Source organism: Cricetulus griseus (genome assembly GCF_003668045.3).
Source record: "Cricetulus griseus strain 17A/GY chromosome 1 unlocalized genomic scaffold, alternate assembly CriGri-PICRH-1.0 chr1_0, whole genome shotgun sequence".
NCBI classification, from domain to species: Eukaryota; Metazoa; Chordata; class Mammalia; order Rodentia; family Cricetidae; genus Cricetulus; species Cricetulus griseus.
In genome coordinates, this window is record NW_023276806.1 from 270282444 (window position 1) to 270298477 (window position 16034).

The window sequence follows — 16034 nt, forward strand, 5'->3', positions numbered from 1 at the left end:
CTCACAGACGTTAAGGATAAAAATGGTAATTATAGAAGTCTGAGAAGGTATTGTGTGGAAAGTTTACAAAAACTTCAGATGACTGAGCTCTGGCACAGTAAGGTGACTATAGATGACAATAATGTCATGTATTTTTATTTTGTTTTGTTTTTCTGCCAGGTTTTCTCTGTGTAACCCTGGCTGTCCTAGAACTTGCTCTGTAGACCAGATCCACCTGCCTGTCTCTCCTGAATTCTGGGACTAAATAAAGGCATGTGCCACCACACCCAGATGCATTGTTTTTAAAAAGCTAGAAAGATTTTTGAAAGTTCTCACCACATGAAATATAGCTTCTGATTTGAACACTACAGTGTACAGAAGTACTGAGAAATCACATGGTATGTCATAGACATACCTAACATGAACTGTGGAAAGATTAAAAAGTTGTCAAAAGCATTTAAAAGGCTGGAACCACAATAACAAAGTGTAAGCGGGATCCCAGATGGCTCCATGGTAAAGGCACTTGTCCCCAAGCCTAAGGACCCAAGTTTAACTCTCAGGACCACATGGTGGAAGGAGGGAGATGACTCCTGCATATTGTCCTCTGACCTCTCCATGTGTGCCATGGCAAACCCATGTTCATATACACACAAATAATAAATAAATATAAAAGTATTTTAAAAAGTATAAGCTTCATTATCACGAATTCAGTTTTGCTATCTTTTTTATGAGTCTCACCGGAAAGCCAGCTGATAAGAGGTACCTCAAAATATAAATTTGATTTTCACAACATTTATTGACTAAGTTCCTTACAAACATGCACACAGCATTATATTTTAATTCTAAACAACAGGGAAATTTTTGAATATTTATGCAAAAAAACATTACAATCAATTCTGATTATTCACAATAGTCTGTAAAACCATCCCAAACATGAGATTATTAAATATTAATTAAGCCATTTCCCTGAGAGAAAACAAAAGATAAGTTCATATTAATCCAGAGTCACAAATTTGCTAATGAATACAAACCATTTTTAAAACTTCTATTTTAAATTTTATGTAAATGAGTGCTCTATTGACTTTATAACAGAAGAGGGCACCAGAAATCATTAAAGATGGTTATGATCCACCATGTGGTTGCTGGGAATTGAACTCAGAACCTCTGGAAAAGCAGTTCTTAACCACTGAGCCCCAATATATAGCATTTTTATATATTTCTCTTATAACACTTTCTTTTTCTCTGAAGGGACATGAGAGGTCTTAAGACAGTCTCAACATGCAGTGCTGGCTGGCCTGCAACTCAGGTACACCTGCTTCTACTTCTGAAGCTGGGATTAAAGGCATCCATCACTATACTCAACCAAAATCTTAAGAGTTTCATACACCCAAATTGGCCTGGAATTCCTTATGTAGCTGAGGATGATCTGGACCCTCCAATGCCCCCTACTTCACCCTTCTGCGTGGTGAAATTACAGGCATGCACCACCATACTGATTTATGTGGTACTGGGGATTAAACCCAGAGCCTTGTGTACTATAGGCAAGTACTCTACTAACTGAGCACTGCCTTCTCCTTCTCCCTGCCCCCTAGACAGCGTTTCTCTGTATTGCTTTGGAGCCTGTTCTGGAACTTGCTCTGTAGACCAGGCTGGCTTTGACACTTCACCTTTTTTAAAAAAAGATTTACTTACTTATCATGTATAGTTATCTGCCTGCATGTATACCTGCAGGCCAAAAGAAGTTGCAAGATCTCATTACAGATGGTTGTGAGCCACCATGTGGTTGCTGGGAAATGAACTCAGGACCTTTGTTAGAGCAGATAGTGCTCTTAATCGCTGAGCCATCTCCACCTTTCTTGATTATATATTATTTAATAGTTTAGTAAAACTATTAAAAATTGTTGACATTTTAATGAAAAAAAAAAAAACCATAGTAACTCATGCCTAAGTGAAACTCTGTAAGACAAACATTTCCCCCAAAAGTATATCACTGTTACCTTTTTTAACTTAAAAATACTGGGCCATTGGCCTATGGTTATATATTCCTACATGCCAAAAAAGAAGGAAAATAAAAAAGATAAAATAAAAAACAGAACTGTAAACCTGAACAGGAAGGTGTTCAGTTTATAGACTTGCTAGGTAAAATCAGGATGAAAGAACTTCAACTACAGCTTCAGCTACGTAGGAAAGTAAGATTACCAGGAGAAAAGAGAAAAGGAACAAGCAACAAAAAAAGGCTGAAAAGGAAAATTACATTGAAGATGGGCAGGGTGATCACGACTGTAATCTCAGCACTTAGGACAAGACACTAGGAAGAGGAACATCACCAGTTCCAGGCCAGCAGGGGAGAGAAAGTCAGTCACTTAAGAAAAGCAAACCCAAGGACTTTTGTATCAGATATTTGAAAAGTAATATTCTATTATAGCTTTACTTTCCATGAGTTAACCTGGAACTCGCTATGTAGACTATAGCAAGCTGAACTTGCAATCCCCTGCTTCAGTATTCAATGCTAATATTACAAAAAGGCAAAGGACAAATATTTTCTTAAGACTCCAAATGAGTTCCCCCAAAAAAGTTTATACATATTTCCAGCTTTTGAAAGCTTTTTAAATGTGAATAGTTAGCTATTGCCTTTGCCACTGTCAGAAATTCAAACAAAATAATTCATAAGGATACCAAAAGGCACTGGTAACAGAAGTTTGGGCATAAGGCTGTCTCTGTTTTTCAGACAGACATTCCCAGACTGCTGACTACATCTGAGAGAATGAGAATTTAGGATTCACAGCCAGATCTTTTCTTTTTTTTTTCTTTTTTTTTTTTTAAAGAAAAAGAACTCAGCTGCCATACTTTGAAATAGGAATGCTTTCAAGAAGAAATAAAAATAGCATATTTTAATCAATCATTTGTATTGGTAAACTGATATTTTTTTCTAGATTGGCAGGAATACGAAATGTCAACTGCTTTTGACTAAGATGCAAAATGAACTTATTATTTGTACCATTGCAACAAACACACCAACTATGATATCAGTCTATACAGTAAGACCACTGAGTGCTTGGAAGGGCAGACTGGAGCCAGAAATCATATATAGCAATTCCTTAGTCACTTTAATCTGTTCAACAACAACAAAACTAAAACCTATCTCCAGGATTTGAGCATATACTTTACCAACAAACATTAAAATATATAAATCTGTGTATTTCTTTAGTTACATCTTCTACAGCATATAAAGGTTTTATCAAGATTCCTTTAAAGGATCCATTTAATGGAAATAATCCATCCAAGGACCAGTCCTGAGACTTTTAGTACCATTACCTCTGAAATCATGCTTCTAACCATGCTGGAAAATAAGTTCACATTGGCTATGATCAGATTCAAGTGCATTTTAATAATTATTTTACCTTTTAGCGTATATGTACATATTTGCATACTTTATTTATTTATCTATTGGTTTTTCGGGTGAATCTCTGAGTCCAAGGCCAGCCTGGTTCCAGGACAGCCAAGGCTACACAAAGAAATCCTGTCTCGAAAAACCATAAACAAAACTGTTTTAGTTTCTGACTTGAATGTTACATTGTGACTTTGGTTCGGGGTTTAGGTTAGAATTCCCAGTAATTTTTGAAAAGACTCGAAAAATATTTCTTCCATTTGGTATTATGTATCTATTCAAAAGTGTCATTCTCAGTCTTCACAATCACATCATCAGAATATCAATCACAATTTTGAAAATGTTGAGGATGCTCTCTGCCTGGCAGTATCAAATATTTGGCCACTATTTTAACGGTAATGTAAAAAATTAACATCTATCATTAGTATGTACATTTATACTCTTCTTTAATAAAATGTTAAAATTGTAATTAAACCAAAGAATTGTTTCAATGGCAATTTATGTCTTATTATCACTAAATATTTTATTTGTAAATTTTTAATGCTTATCTAATCTAAGGTCAGGTAAAAGTTTCTCACCATCCAATCAATGACAATTTCAGAAGCAGCTGTATCAAAATTATAAACAAAAAGACTAGTGGAACTGGATAACCCATATAGACAAAGGCATGAATGACGAATGAATGGATTATTATAACAGAATTGTGTCATCTGTGAGCAGTATCTCAGAATGGCTCACCATAGTGTCAATAAAATTCATACTGAATAATTCTTACCCTCTACTACATAGGACATTTAGGTAGAGGAAAGGAATTTAAGCAAATGAAACTTTGCTTCTTTTTGTCTTTAATTCTTTTATCATAAACTAAGGCTATCTTTATAGTGCTAACTTTTTCATACATACAGTGATGCAGTTTCAGGTAATGAATACTGCATATGGGCGATTTTTAACTAGATAATATACAGACTAGGATTATAGCAAAGTAGCTGAAATGTTGCCATTAAGAGTAACAAGAAAGAACTGAGAACAGCACCAGTACAAATGGTATGTAAAAATCATTAGGTGTTACAACAATAAGTAGTCAGGTAATAACATGCTTCACACATACCTCCATGGAGGCTGGGACTATGACTTGGTGGTAAAGCATTTACCTAAAATATGTAAGATCCTAACTTTAATCCCTAATCCACACTGGAGTATATGGGATGCACTAATTTTAGATTTTTGGATCATTATAGCTTCTGCAGTTTGGTCTTCAAACTTGGGACTGGTTATATGTGAGAGGAAGTGATAGTCTAACTATTAACATTATACTACTACTGAAGTAAAATATTACCTAAGCATTGGAGTAAATATCAACAACTGCATAGGGAGTTCACTTCTAGATTTATCGATTTTCTTGATACTGTGGCAAGATACTTAATGAAACCACTTAAGGCGGGGTGTGTTGTGGCTCCTGGTTTGAGGGTATAATCCTCTGTGACTGCATAGGAAGGTGGAGCAGCTATGACACTGGATACACAGCCACGAAGCAGGAAAACTGATGGATGCTCTGTTCAACCATTTATCTCCTCTCCCCTTTTTATTCACTCCTGGACACTGGCCACATAACAGTGATGTCCACAGCCAGGGTAGGTCTTCCCTTCTCTGTCACACCCTTCTGAATACTCCCTCACTTGTGGACAAGCTCAGGTGTATCTCCCAGGTGAGTCCAAACGGATAACGATGGTCGTCACTCATCACAACTATCATATTTATTAGAATGAGGATGCACTGTAGTCAAGCATTCTACCTCATTTTTCAAAGCTTAAAAAACACCTAGATTAGGTAATTATATTTATTTTACTAGAAGGTCTTGCCTGGCGGTGGTTCTGAGTTCAAGGGCAGCCTGGTCTGCAGCATACATTCCAGGACAGCCAGGGCTACATCATAGATAACTAGGGAATAACCAACTGTCATTACTGCATTTTATCATAATTAAACCGATTAGCAGACTAATAGCTAAAGTCAGAACTTTAGTCTTCCCTTACATTATACCAGAACCCTGAAAGAACCCTTAGCAGAGACAGGTTCTTTCCTAAGAGAAAAGAAGGCAGGGAGCCTGTCACCAAAAGAAGAAAGAAGAAAAGAGAAAGGAGAGAACGGGATTAAGAGGATTAAAGAGTATTTCCCAGGACTGAAGAAAGTTAAGCTTCAATACTGGATTCAAACAAACATCACAATCAAATTCACAGACTCCTGTGTTTCAGTGCTTGGCCTATAGAGTGGCACTATTAGGAAGTGTGGCCTTGTTGAAATAGGTGTGGCCTTGCTGGATGAAGTGTGTCCCTGTGGGTGGGCTTTGAATACTCCTTTGCTTATGCTATGCCCAGTGTGGGACAGCTGCTTCAGTTGCCTGCAGATCAAGATGCAAAACTCTCAACTCCTTCTCCTGTACCATGTCGGTCTATATACCACCATGCTCCCCGCCATAATAATAATGAACTAAACCTCTGAAACTGTAAGTGAGCCACCACAATTAAATGTTTTCCTTTATAAGAGTTGCAGTGGTCATAGTGTCTCTTCACAGCAATAAAAATCAAAGACATCTTTTAACTAATGAGAACTTTATGAAAATATTTTCTTAAGCAAACCATTTTCTGATTCAAACTAATTTGACCCACCACCTAAACATGTATCACTTATAATGTGGACTGATTAACAAGACAAGAAGAATCGTGATGCTGAATGCTTTGGAAATTCAAGCATCTCTCTTTCACTTTAAAGTTTCTTTCAACAAAGCTGTTCCACAACATACAGAAAACAACAGGATGACTATTTCTCAAGTAGTCTATAACCAAATTGGGTAGAACAAACTATTTATGAACTAAATATGCTGAAAAATATTAATCAAACTGACACAGAAAATTGTTAATTACAATAGTGCTTTGAAACTTCTGCTAGATCACAAATGTTCATAAATATTAAACTATAACTGGCAAGACATATCTCAAATTACATTCAATGCTTATTCATCTTAAACGAACAACTGAAAACACTTAATAAAACAAAAACAGATCTTACCAGTGCAGGCCACTGAATTTGTCTGCTCTTTGATCCCTGAGTCTGGCTAGGGTCGTTCCTTTTGGCCCAGATTAAGTGGTATTCCACCAAGAAAGTTGAAAAATCTTCATAAACTTTAACCCACTCTCGTTTATCCCATTCAAGGTCATCAAATTCCACATACACCTATGGAAAAAAAAACATAATTTTATGAGCAATATGCAGTAATGATACTAGCCCATGAAACGGAACCAGAAAAGACATTTTAGCATTACTTTTTAGGTTGTGGGCACAGAGTAGTCCCAAACATGTGATCCTCCCGTTTTTTGCCTCCCAACTGCTGAAAGTCTGTAATGTTCTGTCAGAACAAGTGCCTACATTATGACAAGGAAATAAATCATAAAGGACTACATGGTGAGAAACGTAATTTTAATATGCTGATCAACATCTATTAGCCAGCATATATGAAATATACACTAAATAATCATGTGTAACTTATCATTCTAATGGTGGAACTTGGAAAGTATTTTCCAAAGTAAATGGGTAGCTAGAGGTACAGTTCAGTAGTATAGCATATATGATTAAATACAAAAAGCCTAATACCACATCATTAAAAGAAGAAAATGTAAACAGAAAATACATTAGGCTTTGCAAACCATATGGTCTTTGTCATAACTCCTATCTCTGAGGTGAGGTACTAACACAACCACAACCAACATATAAACTGAATTTGGCATAAAACAATACTCACAAAAGTTAGAAGAAAATGGTTCACAATGTGCAATTCAATCAACACAATAAACCATATTAAAATAGAGCAAGGAAAAATTTTTAATGATACAGAAAATACATCTGGGAAAATGTAATACTCTTTCATGGGAAAACAGCAACAACAAAACCTTAGTAGACCATGGTGGCACATACAATGATCTCTGCATACTATAGTCTGAGGCAGGGCAGCTGCAAGCTAGGGAGTTATAAGGTCATTCCATTTCCTTGGTGGAGATATATATGTTCACTGCTATTGCTGTTTTTGTCTCATTAACTATACTACAAGAGCCTCTGGGGCAAAAATTAGTATGTTTTCTTTTTTGTTTCTTTGTTTTAAATTTTAATGCCTAGACTGTTGCACCTGCAAAGTAAAGCAGCCACTAAACTTTCTGTGTAAAGTATATCACAAAGTATATTTAGCAGAAAAATGTAAGTATGTGTATGATTAAATACAACTGCTCTTTTTTGCTGATTAATCATTGTGTTCATGATTATCGAAGAAAAGAAAAAGAAGATTCCATTCTATATAAACATACTGCATATAAAAACTAGTCACTATGATGCTAGGAATTGGGGAAAACTTGAGCTGGGTTAGGGGTACTGCTTGAACAACCATGCCTATTAATGTGATTACAAAATTCAAAAGAAAATACTTTGAAATTGTTTCATAATGAACATACTGTAAGTACATCCCAAAATATTAGAACAATGAATTCTAATAACTGACCCCTTGGTAACTGAGGTGCTTATATTCCACTTTAATAATCTTTTTGTTACTTTTGGAGACAAGGTCTCATAATTTAACCTCACCGGCCTTGAAACTCATGACAATCCCCCTCCTCAGGCCCCCCAGGTTCTGAGATTAAAGGCATAAGCTACCACACCCTGCTAAATTTAGTGATTCTTAGCCATAGTGTAAATAACTGCAAGTTGATTATATCTAATTGGTATGACACAGACCTCACATTGTTTTATTTACATTAAAATAAAAATGAACTGCATGACTTTGAGAAATGTGTCTTGAAGTTTATTCAAAACCAAGCAGCAACCTAATTCCAATGCTGCTTAACCACAAAGAATACTTCATACTAAAAATAAAGGTGCTGGCATCATGGAGGAAGCCTTAAGCCCAGCACTGGGAGGCAGAGGCAAGTAGATCTTTGTGAGTTAAGGGCCAACCTGGCCTACACAGAGTTCCAAGCCAGGGATACATAATGAGACCCTTATCTCAAACATACAGTGATCAATGTTTCAGACTACATTAACATTCATATATTTATAATTATCATATTCAGGATCTTCTTTTAAAAACAGGCAACAGAGGAAGCCAAGTCAGTCATGAAATGTTAAGGAACAAACACCCTACTTTATCTAATCCCTTTACTAGTAGTTTCAATGTACTATATCATCATTACTACCACCACCACCACCGAGTTTATCCTCACAGCTTTCTCTGGTTTACTATTAGAATCCCAAGACAAATATTCTATAAAAAAAAAATGAAGGTGTTGCTATGAGATTTATCTATGCATTGGTCTACAGAATTTTGTAACAAGAAATCAAAGGGCTTCCTACAAACGGATCCTCAAAATATTCGAATCAAGCTAGAGATGTAGCCTAGTCATGCACATTTGTCTATCATGTCCAAGAACCTGATCTCTAGCACTGCAAAAGGCAAGAACAGTGGACAGATACATGCACAACAGGGTAATTTGGCATCTCAACATTTGACCTTTTTTGTTCTCAACCAAAACATTAAAAGAACTGAGGCTCAAATGAAGTCCAAATGGTATCTGCAACCTCCAAGCCATAATTCTCATAGAAAACAGTATATATTGTTATATAAGGGTATGATAACTACAATGGGTTTGTAATGGTTCTTTCAAATCACCTTTTTATTTTTTAAAGATTTATTTATTTATTATGCATAGTGTTCTGCCCGCATGTAAGCATGCATGACAGAAGAGGGCACCAGATCTCATTATAGATGGTTGTGAGCCACCATGTGGTTGCTGAGAATTGAACGATAGAAAAGCAGCCAGTGCTCTTAACCTCTGAGCCATTTCTCTAGCACCTTAAAATCACCTTTATTAACCTTGGATGGAACATAGGAGAGGAATGACAAAAAAAAAAAAAACAAAAAAAAAACATGTCAACCTTATAATAAGCTTTAAAAAACAAAAAAGATAAGGGCTTCCTGTATAAGACATTGCTGGCACTTGCTACTCAAGCTATTCTCATGAGTGTTGGGGTTAAAGGCATGCATCACCATGTCTGGCTCAATACAGTCTGGGGGTTTTTTGGTTTGGTTTGGTTTCTTGAGACAGGGTCTAGCAGTCCTGGCTGTTCTAGAACTCACTTTGTAGAGCAACCAGGCTGCCCTCAAATTCATTGAGATCGGCCTGCCTCTGCCTCCTGAGTGCTGGGATTAAAGACAGCATTATATAGCATGAGTGGCTATACTAAATACTGTTGGACTGCCAAAAGTCACAACTAATAGGATATACTTACTACCTTGGAAGATCATGACAGCAAATTAAAAAACAAATCAAAAAGCTGTCCCCTTCTGGTGGTCTGATTTTAACCAATCCCTTTCTAAAACTGGGGGCTGGGGGGGATGGCTTAGCAGTTAAAAGGCCTGGCTCCTCATAGAGAGGACCCAGGTTTGATTCCCAACGTCCAAGTGGCAGCACAACAACAGTCTGCAACTCCAGTTCCAGGGATCACACACCCTCCTCTGTACTCCATGGGTACAACAAGAACAAAACTCCTGTGTACAAGTGGTGCATGGAAATACAGGCTGGCAAAACACTTGCAGCCATAAAATAAAGCAATTTAAAATATTTTTATGTTGATCATGGAATCTTTTGGCTAATACCAAGTATAAAAGTATGAGCTAATTTAAAATAGAAGGAAAAATACATAGTCTTTGTTCAAAGCATCACTCAATTTACACCTTTTGGTTTATAAGTATTGATTAGCTGTATGTATAAACCCTAACAGACATCAATTGTTAACATGTAAAGAATGCTTCGAAGCTGGGTGAGTCAGTGGGCCAGTCTAATAGAGACTGATATCTGAACAAGTGACAATTTACATTAGAAGCTAGACCTTTGAGAACGGTGTTAACTTCTGAAGCCTTGGGTTGGAATAATATATTTAACTGGGTATGTTCCAGGCCATTTTAATCACTAAGCTGCTGTGTGATAACTAATATTGACTGCCAAGTTGACAGGCTAGGAGACAACTCTCTTGATCTAACTGCTAATGAATTTCCAGATTAGACTAATTTAGGTGGGAAGACCCACACTAAATGTAGACAGTACCTACCATTCCTGTCTGTCTGATTCCTGACTGAGGATGCAGTGTGACCTGCTACCTCACTCTACTGCTACTAATCCCTCATCCCATGGTGGACTGTACTATAAGGCAGAACAAACCCTTCCTTCCTTTATAGCTGCTTTTGTCAAGCATTTTATTGCAACAATGAGAAATGTAATCAAAGTACATAAAAATAAGTAGAAAACAAGGAGTAATCTAACATAAAAGGGATCAGCTAACAAAGAATGTTTACAACATGTATGTTGAAAATTACAAAATGATAATGGAAAAAACTCAAGGCTCAACTAATAAATGAAACTACTACATTCATGAATTCAGAGTGTTAGTTTTGTTATTAAAATCCATTCTCCCCAAATTGATTCACAGATTCAGGATAATCCCAATCACAATCCCAACAGTATTTTCTTTATGTAGATTCTAAAATATACACAAGATAGCACAAAGAAATAGAAAAGCCAAAACAATTTCAAAAAAGAAATTGTATTTCCAAAACTACCAAGCTGAATACTGGGTCGGCAAGATGGCCCACTGGATTAAGGTGCTTACCAAGCAAGCCTGGCAATCTGAGTTCAATCCCTGGAAACCATGTGAAGGCGGAAGGAATGAACCAACTGCAGAAATTGCCCCCTGGCATCCTATTACACACACACACAAAGACAGAAAACAACACTGCTGTATACAAGAGTATTGCCAAAAGAGATAGAAGGCTAAGTCAATAAAAGAATGACACAAAATAAATTCATAAGAAATGAGAATTGGTCTTTTATAAAAGTGTAATGTCATTTCACAGGAGAATTGGTAAGTTTCCTTAAAAACAGTGCAGAGATAATTGAACACCCATATCTCCCCCCAAAGAAATATTTAACTACAATGCATACTTCACATCCTATAGGCTCAAATTGGTCAGACTTAAGGATATAAATAAAGCAAAAAAATTTTTAAAGCCAAAATTTTGTGGCCCTTGGGTAGCAAAATGATTCTTGGAAATAATACTAAGAACATAATCTATAAGAAAAATATTATCAGCAGGGCATTGGTGGCACACGCCTTTAATTCCAGCACTCAGGAGGCAGAGGCAGGCCTCTATGAGTTCGAGGCCAGCCTGGTCTCCAGAGCGAGTGCCAGGATAGGCTCCAAAGCTACACAGAGAAACCCTGTCTTGAGAAAAAGAAAAAAAAAAAAAAAAAAAAAAGGAAAGAAAGAAAAAGAAAAAAGAAAAATATTATCAAAACTAATTTTTGCTTTGTGAAGTCAGTTTAACAAAATAAAAAAGCCACAAATGAGAAAAAAATTACAAATAATTTACCTGACAAAGTATTTGTATCTTAAAACAAAAACTTTCAAATCTCTCAAAAGAAAAGGAAGCACAGAAACACAGAAAAATTTAAACAGCGGCTTTTAGTGATGAAGAGCCACAGAACTCGAGCCTGTAGAACCTCAGATATTGAAGAAAGTAAAATAATGACAACCTACACATCCATGAACGCATGTACCAAATCAAAAGAGACAAGATATATTGTGTGAAAAGACAATTAACAGAAGCAAGAACAAAAATTAAATGGCAATAAATCTGGTGTTCCAGGAGTTTCAGGTATAAAACCTACTTTTTTTCAAGTTCAAAGTTGTTTTATTTATAATGAAATCCTAGAAAACAGCCCAGTTCTTCAGAGAAACTAATGACACTCCACCCCCACACTGAGATAAAATCTTGCTACTTAGCCCTGGTAGGCTTGTACTTAACAATGTAGCTCAGTTTGGACTTGAATTTCCCAGAATCTTCTGACTCAGGTCCCTGAGTGCTGAACTAAAGGTGTGGGCCATCATGCCAGCTATTTCAACAATTTCAAATTCATGACCAATTAATTTTCTAAAATCTACCTACAATAAGTCAGCATTTAACTTTTCCCAGGACGGACATTTTGTGTGCTTTCTTTTCATTTGTTCAAAGGTCCACAAATTCCAACTAGTTGACATGCCTCTCAAATTAGCTTTGTTGAAAGGCTTCCACCTCATGTTTTCCTACTGTGATTATATTATTAAAGAAATCAAGTCTTTAGTTCCATAGTCTTCATTTATCTGTATTTTGTTGACTATTCAATGTGCTTTGTTGAATCGTGTCTCTCTGTCCTCTAACTTATTGGAACTGTTAAATGTAGTCTTACTCAAATTCAGGATTAATAGAGAAAACTACCAAATAAAAAGAGCAACGTATACTAATCACATGAGTTTGTCACAGTGGCACACACTTGTAGTTCCATCAGTCTTAACACATGGGAAGGTGAGGCAGGTGGATGGCAAGTTCAAGACTACCCACTCAAAAAGTCACATATCATTATTACGTATTTGTGCCAATGATAATTGCTATCTAAATTCAATACTTCCCTCAAATCTACAAAATGGCAATATTCTAAGTATATCATTCCTTCCTCACCTACTATATGGACTGTATTTACTAAGTGAAAATTCCCCTTATCAAATGTCTGGTTTCCATAAAGCTGTATATGAAAGATGAATTCTTGATTTTCCTCTGTTTCTGAACAGACTTGATATCCCAACGTCTTAGAATACAGAATTACAAGTGGGTTCTCATTTGCTGAGACAATGATTCAGTATGTATCCCTGGCTGGCCTAGAACTTTTATGCAGACTACTATGCTGCCCTGGAACTCAAAGAGTTTTGCCTCCCTTTTGCCTAAATGCTGAGATTAAAAGGCATGTCCCAGCATGCTTCCACGCCATATTTTGTTTCTAAGAAAAGGATAACTATGAACTCTGGGTATGTTATGAAATGATAAATCATCTTAAAAAAACAAAAGTTTACAGCACAAGCACACACATATCTATTTAGAGAGTATACCTTACCTACTTGCTGTACCATATTTTAACTTAACAATGTTTTAGCCATCATAGCATAATATTCTTTATTTACAATTATACCTCTGTAATATATACCATTTGGCACATGAGCCACATTCTGAAAAGAAATTTGGAGGGAGAGGTGGCCCTGGCTGCCTAGGACTTGATATTTAGACCAGGCCTCAAACTAACAGGGATCTACCTGTCTCTGCCTGAGTGCTAGGACTAAAAGCTAAAAACCAGAAAAGTTATGCCATTTGTCAAATAGTATTACATAATTAATATATGGAAAAGCCAAAACTCAAGCTGGAGTCAACTTTTATAATGCCACGTATTACGTTCAAAAGGAAACATTAGTCAATAATATGTTGAAGAAACAAAAATGCAGAAATTATGCCTGAATTATATGTGAACAATTATAATAACAAGTGGGAGAATAACTACCTATAGAAATATGTACTCTACAGTAAGAGCTCTGCCAATATTTGACTATCTATGGAAGGAGGAAAATGTAAATAAGAATGCTTACAAATTAATAAATATTCTAGTTTATTTGAATCAGTTCGATTTCATCAAAGAAAGGAAACCAAATAAACCCGTTGACTGAATGAATATAAGAGGATGAATTAAGGAGAAACAAGACTATCACCATGAGGGAAGATGATGTAGAATTAACAGATGCAGAGAGAATAAGTAACTACTCACACCGCCTGCTTTGCATCCATCTTCTCCACCAAGGAGAATTGAGCAGAAAACTGGAAAAGGTAGGAGAAACACAGTTAAAAAGTAAATGAATTCAAAATGAGAAAAAGAGGCAGTAAGAGAATACCTAGCCAATTTTCAAATTAGTATTTGCCTACAGAAGTGAAATACTTACAAGCCTGAATGAGGCAGGTACTTCTAATGTTTCAATTGATAAAGGAATTGAAAACTATTCTAATATGGCCTGGTTCTTGGAAAGACAAAATAAGTTTGGGGGGGGGGTAGAAAGGGGTAGAGAGACAGATAACTATTGAGTTTGAGTTTTGAAGGCTTATAACAATCTATGACCATCAAACCACATTAGACATCTAAAAACTAGAAAATGGAAAATACTCAGTAATTAAGAGCATTTAATTGCTCTTAGAGGACCGAGGTTCAGTTCCTGGCACCCATTTGATAGCTCTCAACTGCCTGGAATTCTAATTCCAGAGGATCTAATGCCCTCTTTTTACCTCTACAGGCACTAAATATGCAAACATACATAGATGCAGACAGAACACTCATACACATAAAACTATGGTAAATCTTTTTTAATTAAAAAAAAAACTTATTTCCAAGGCAGCTTCAAATTTCTTTTCTTTTTCTTTTTTTTGGGGGGGTGGGGGGTTGCATTAGTGCTGGAGAAATGGCTTAATGGCTAAGAGTGTGATTTTGGAAAAGGTCCTAGCTCAGTCCAGAGTACCCACATCAGGCAGCTCACAACTCCAAGGAATCCAATGCCATTTTCTAGAGTCTACAAGAAGGTTCTTCTAGATAATGTTCTCAAGCTGTATGTGGGTGGCCACCCACATGGGGATTGTGTATCAAATATTTACAATTCGTAACAGTAGCAAAATTACAACTAGCAATGAAATAATTTTATGGTTGGGATCACAACATGAGGAACTATACTGAAGGACCGCAGCATTAGGAAGGTTAAAACCACCGAATCTAGACTCTAAACAGACAGAAACGAGTGTGAACACACACAAGAAAGAAACCTTTTTGAAAAGGTTTATATTGAACTAATCTTATTGTACTAGAATTAATGTTAAATTTTCATTATCAATTAAAATCCTTTGTTTTAGGTGAGTAATGTATGTAATAGCTACATTTTTAAAGACAAATTATGAAAAGACTAAAAATATATTTAAGAGCAAATATCAAGGCGGTATCATATTAACAAAACACCACCACTACAGATATCAGCTGTAACTCCCAAGAGTTACAGGCAAGCAAATTGAGACAGGTTTTCTCTGCTTAGCCCTGGCTGTCCTGGAACTTACTCTATAGACCATGCTGGCCTCAAAGATTCACCTGCCTCTGCCTCCCGAATGACCCAGCACTCACTTGAAGGTATGAGCCACCACTGCCCAGGTAATTTCCGAGTCTTTTGTCAAGATGAAAGTAGACATCTCTGGGAAATCTGAAGAGTTTTCAAGATAAAAAACACCACCACCACCACTACAGATACCAGCTATATAACACCCAAGAAAATGGCCTGACCTTTAAGTAAATGAGGACTATAATTCACAACATTCTCAGCTCGCGATGTGCTTTTTACTACGAATTGTAAGTAGTCAGATCTACCTGGTTATTTCATGGAAGAAAGCAAAGTGACTACATCAAAAAGATATTAAAAGAAATAAGCACCTAATACTGTCAGTGAGATCAGAGAAAAATACCATAATCAACAAGAGAGTCACTATCAAAAATTAACTAAAATGGACTTTAAACTATGATAGATATAATGAAAACTGGAACAGGTTTAGAAAAGGCTCACTAACCAAGGCAAGTTTCAGAAAAGGGTGGGGTGGGGGCCACAGAACAAATTTAATAAACACCTTCCAGAACTAAAAATCAGAACTGTGCACATTGAAAGGAAACGTCAGAGTTAGGTACAATATATAAAAAAT

The 16034-nt window shown here is 36.2% G+C and overlaps 1 protein-coding gene across 5 annotated transcripts in view; it reads right to left on the reverse strand.

The window, feature by feature from the left end:
• The window catches only part of Jmjd1c (jumonji domain containing 1C), a 165739-nt gene that overhangs the window by 96135 nt on the left and 53570 nt on the right, over positions 1 to 16034 (reverse strand). For all 5 annotated transcript variants that reach the window (XM_027395050.2, XM_035451969.1, XM_027395048.1 and 2 more), the window contains exon 2: positions 6431 to 6595. Coding sequence is in view for 4 of the 5 variants with exons in the window: in XM_035451969.1 (XP_035307860.1) it covers positions 6431 to 6595 (165 nt within the window). In the remaining variant the exon portion in view is untranslated. The remainder of the gene's footprint in view (positions 1 to 6430; positions 6596 to 16034) is intronic.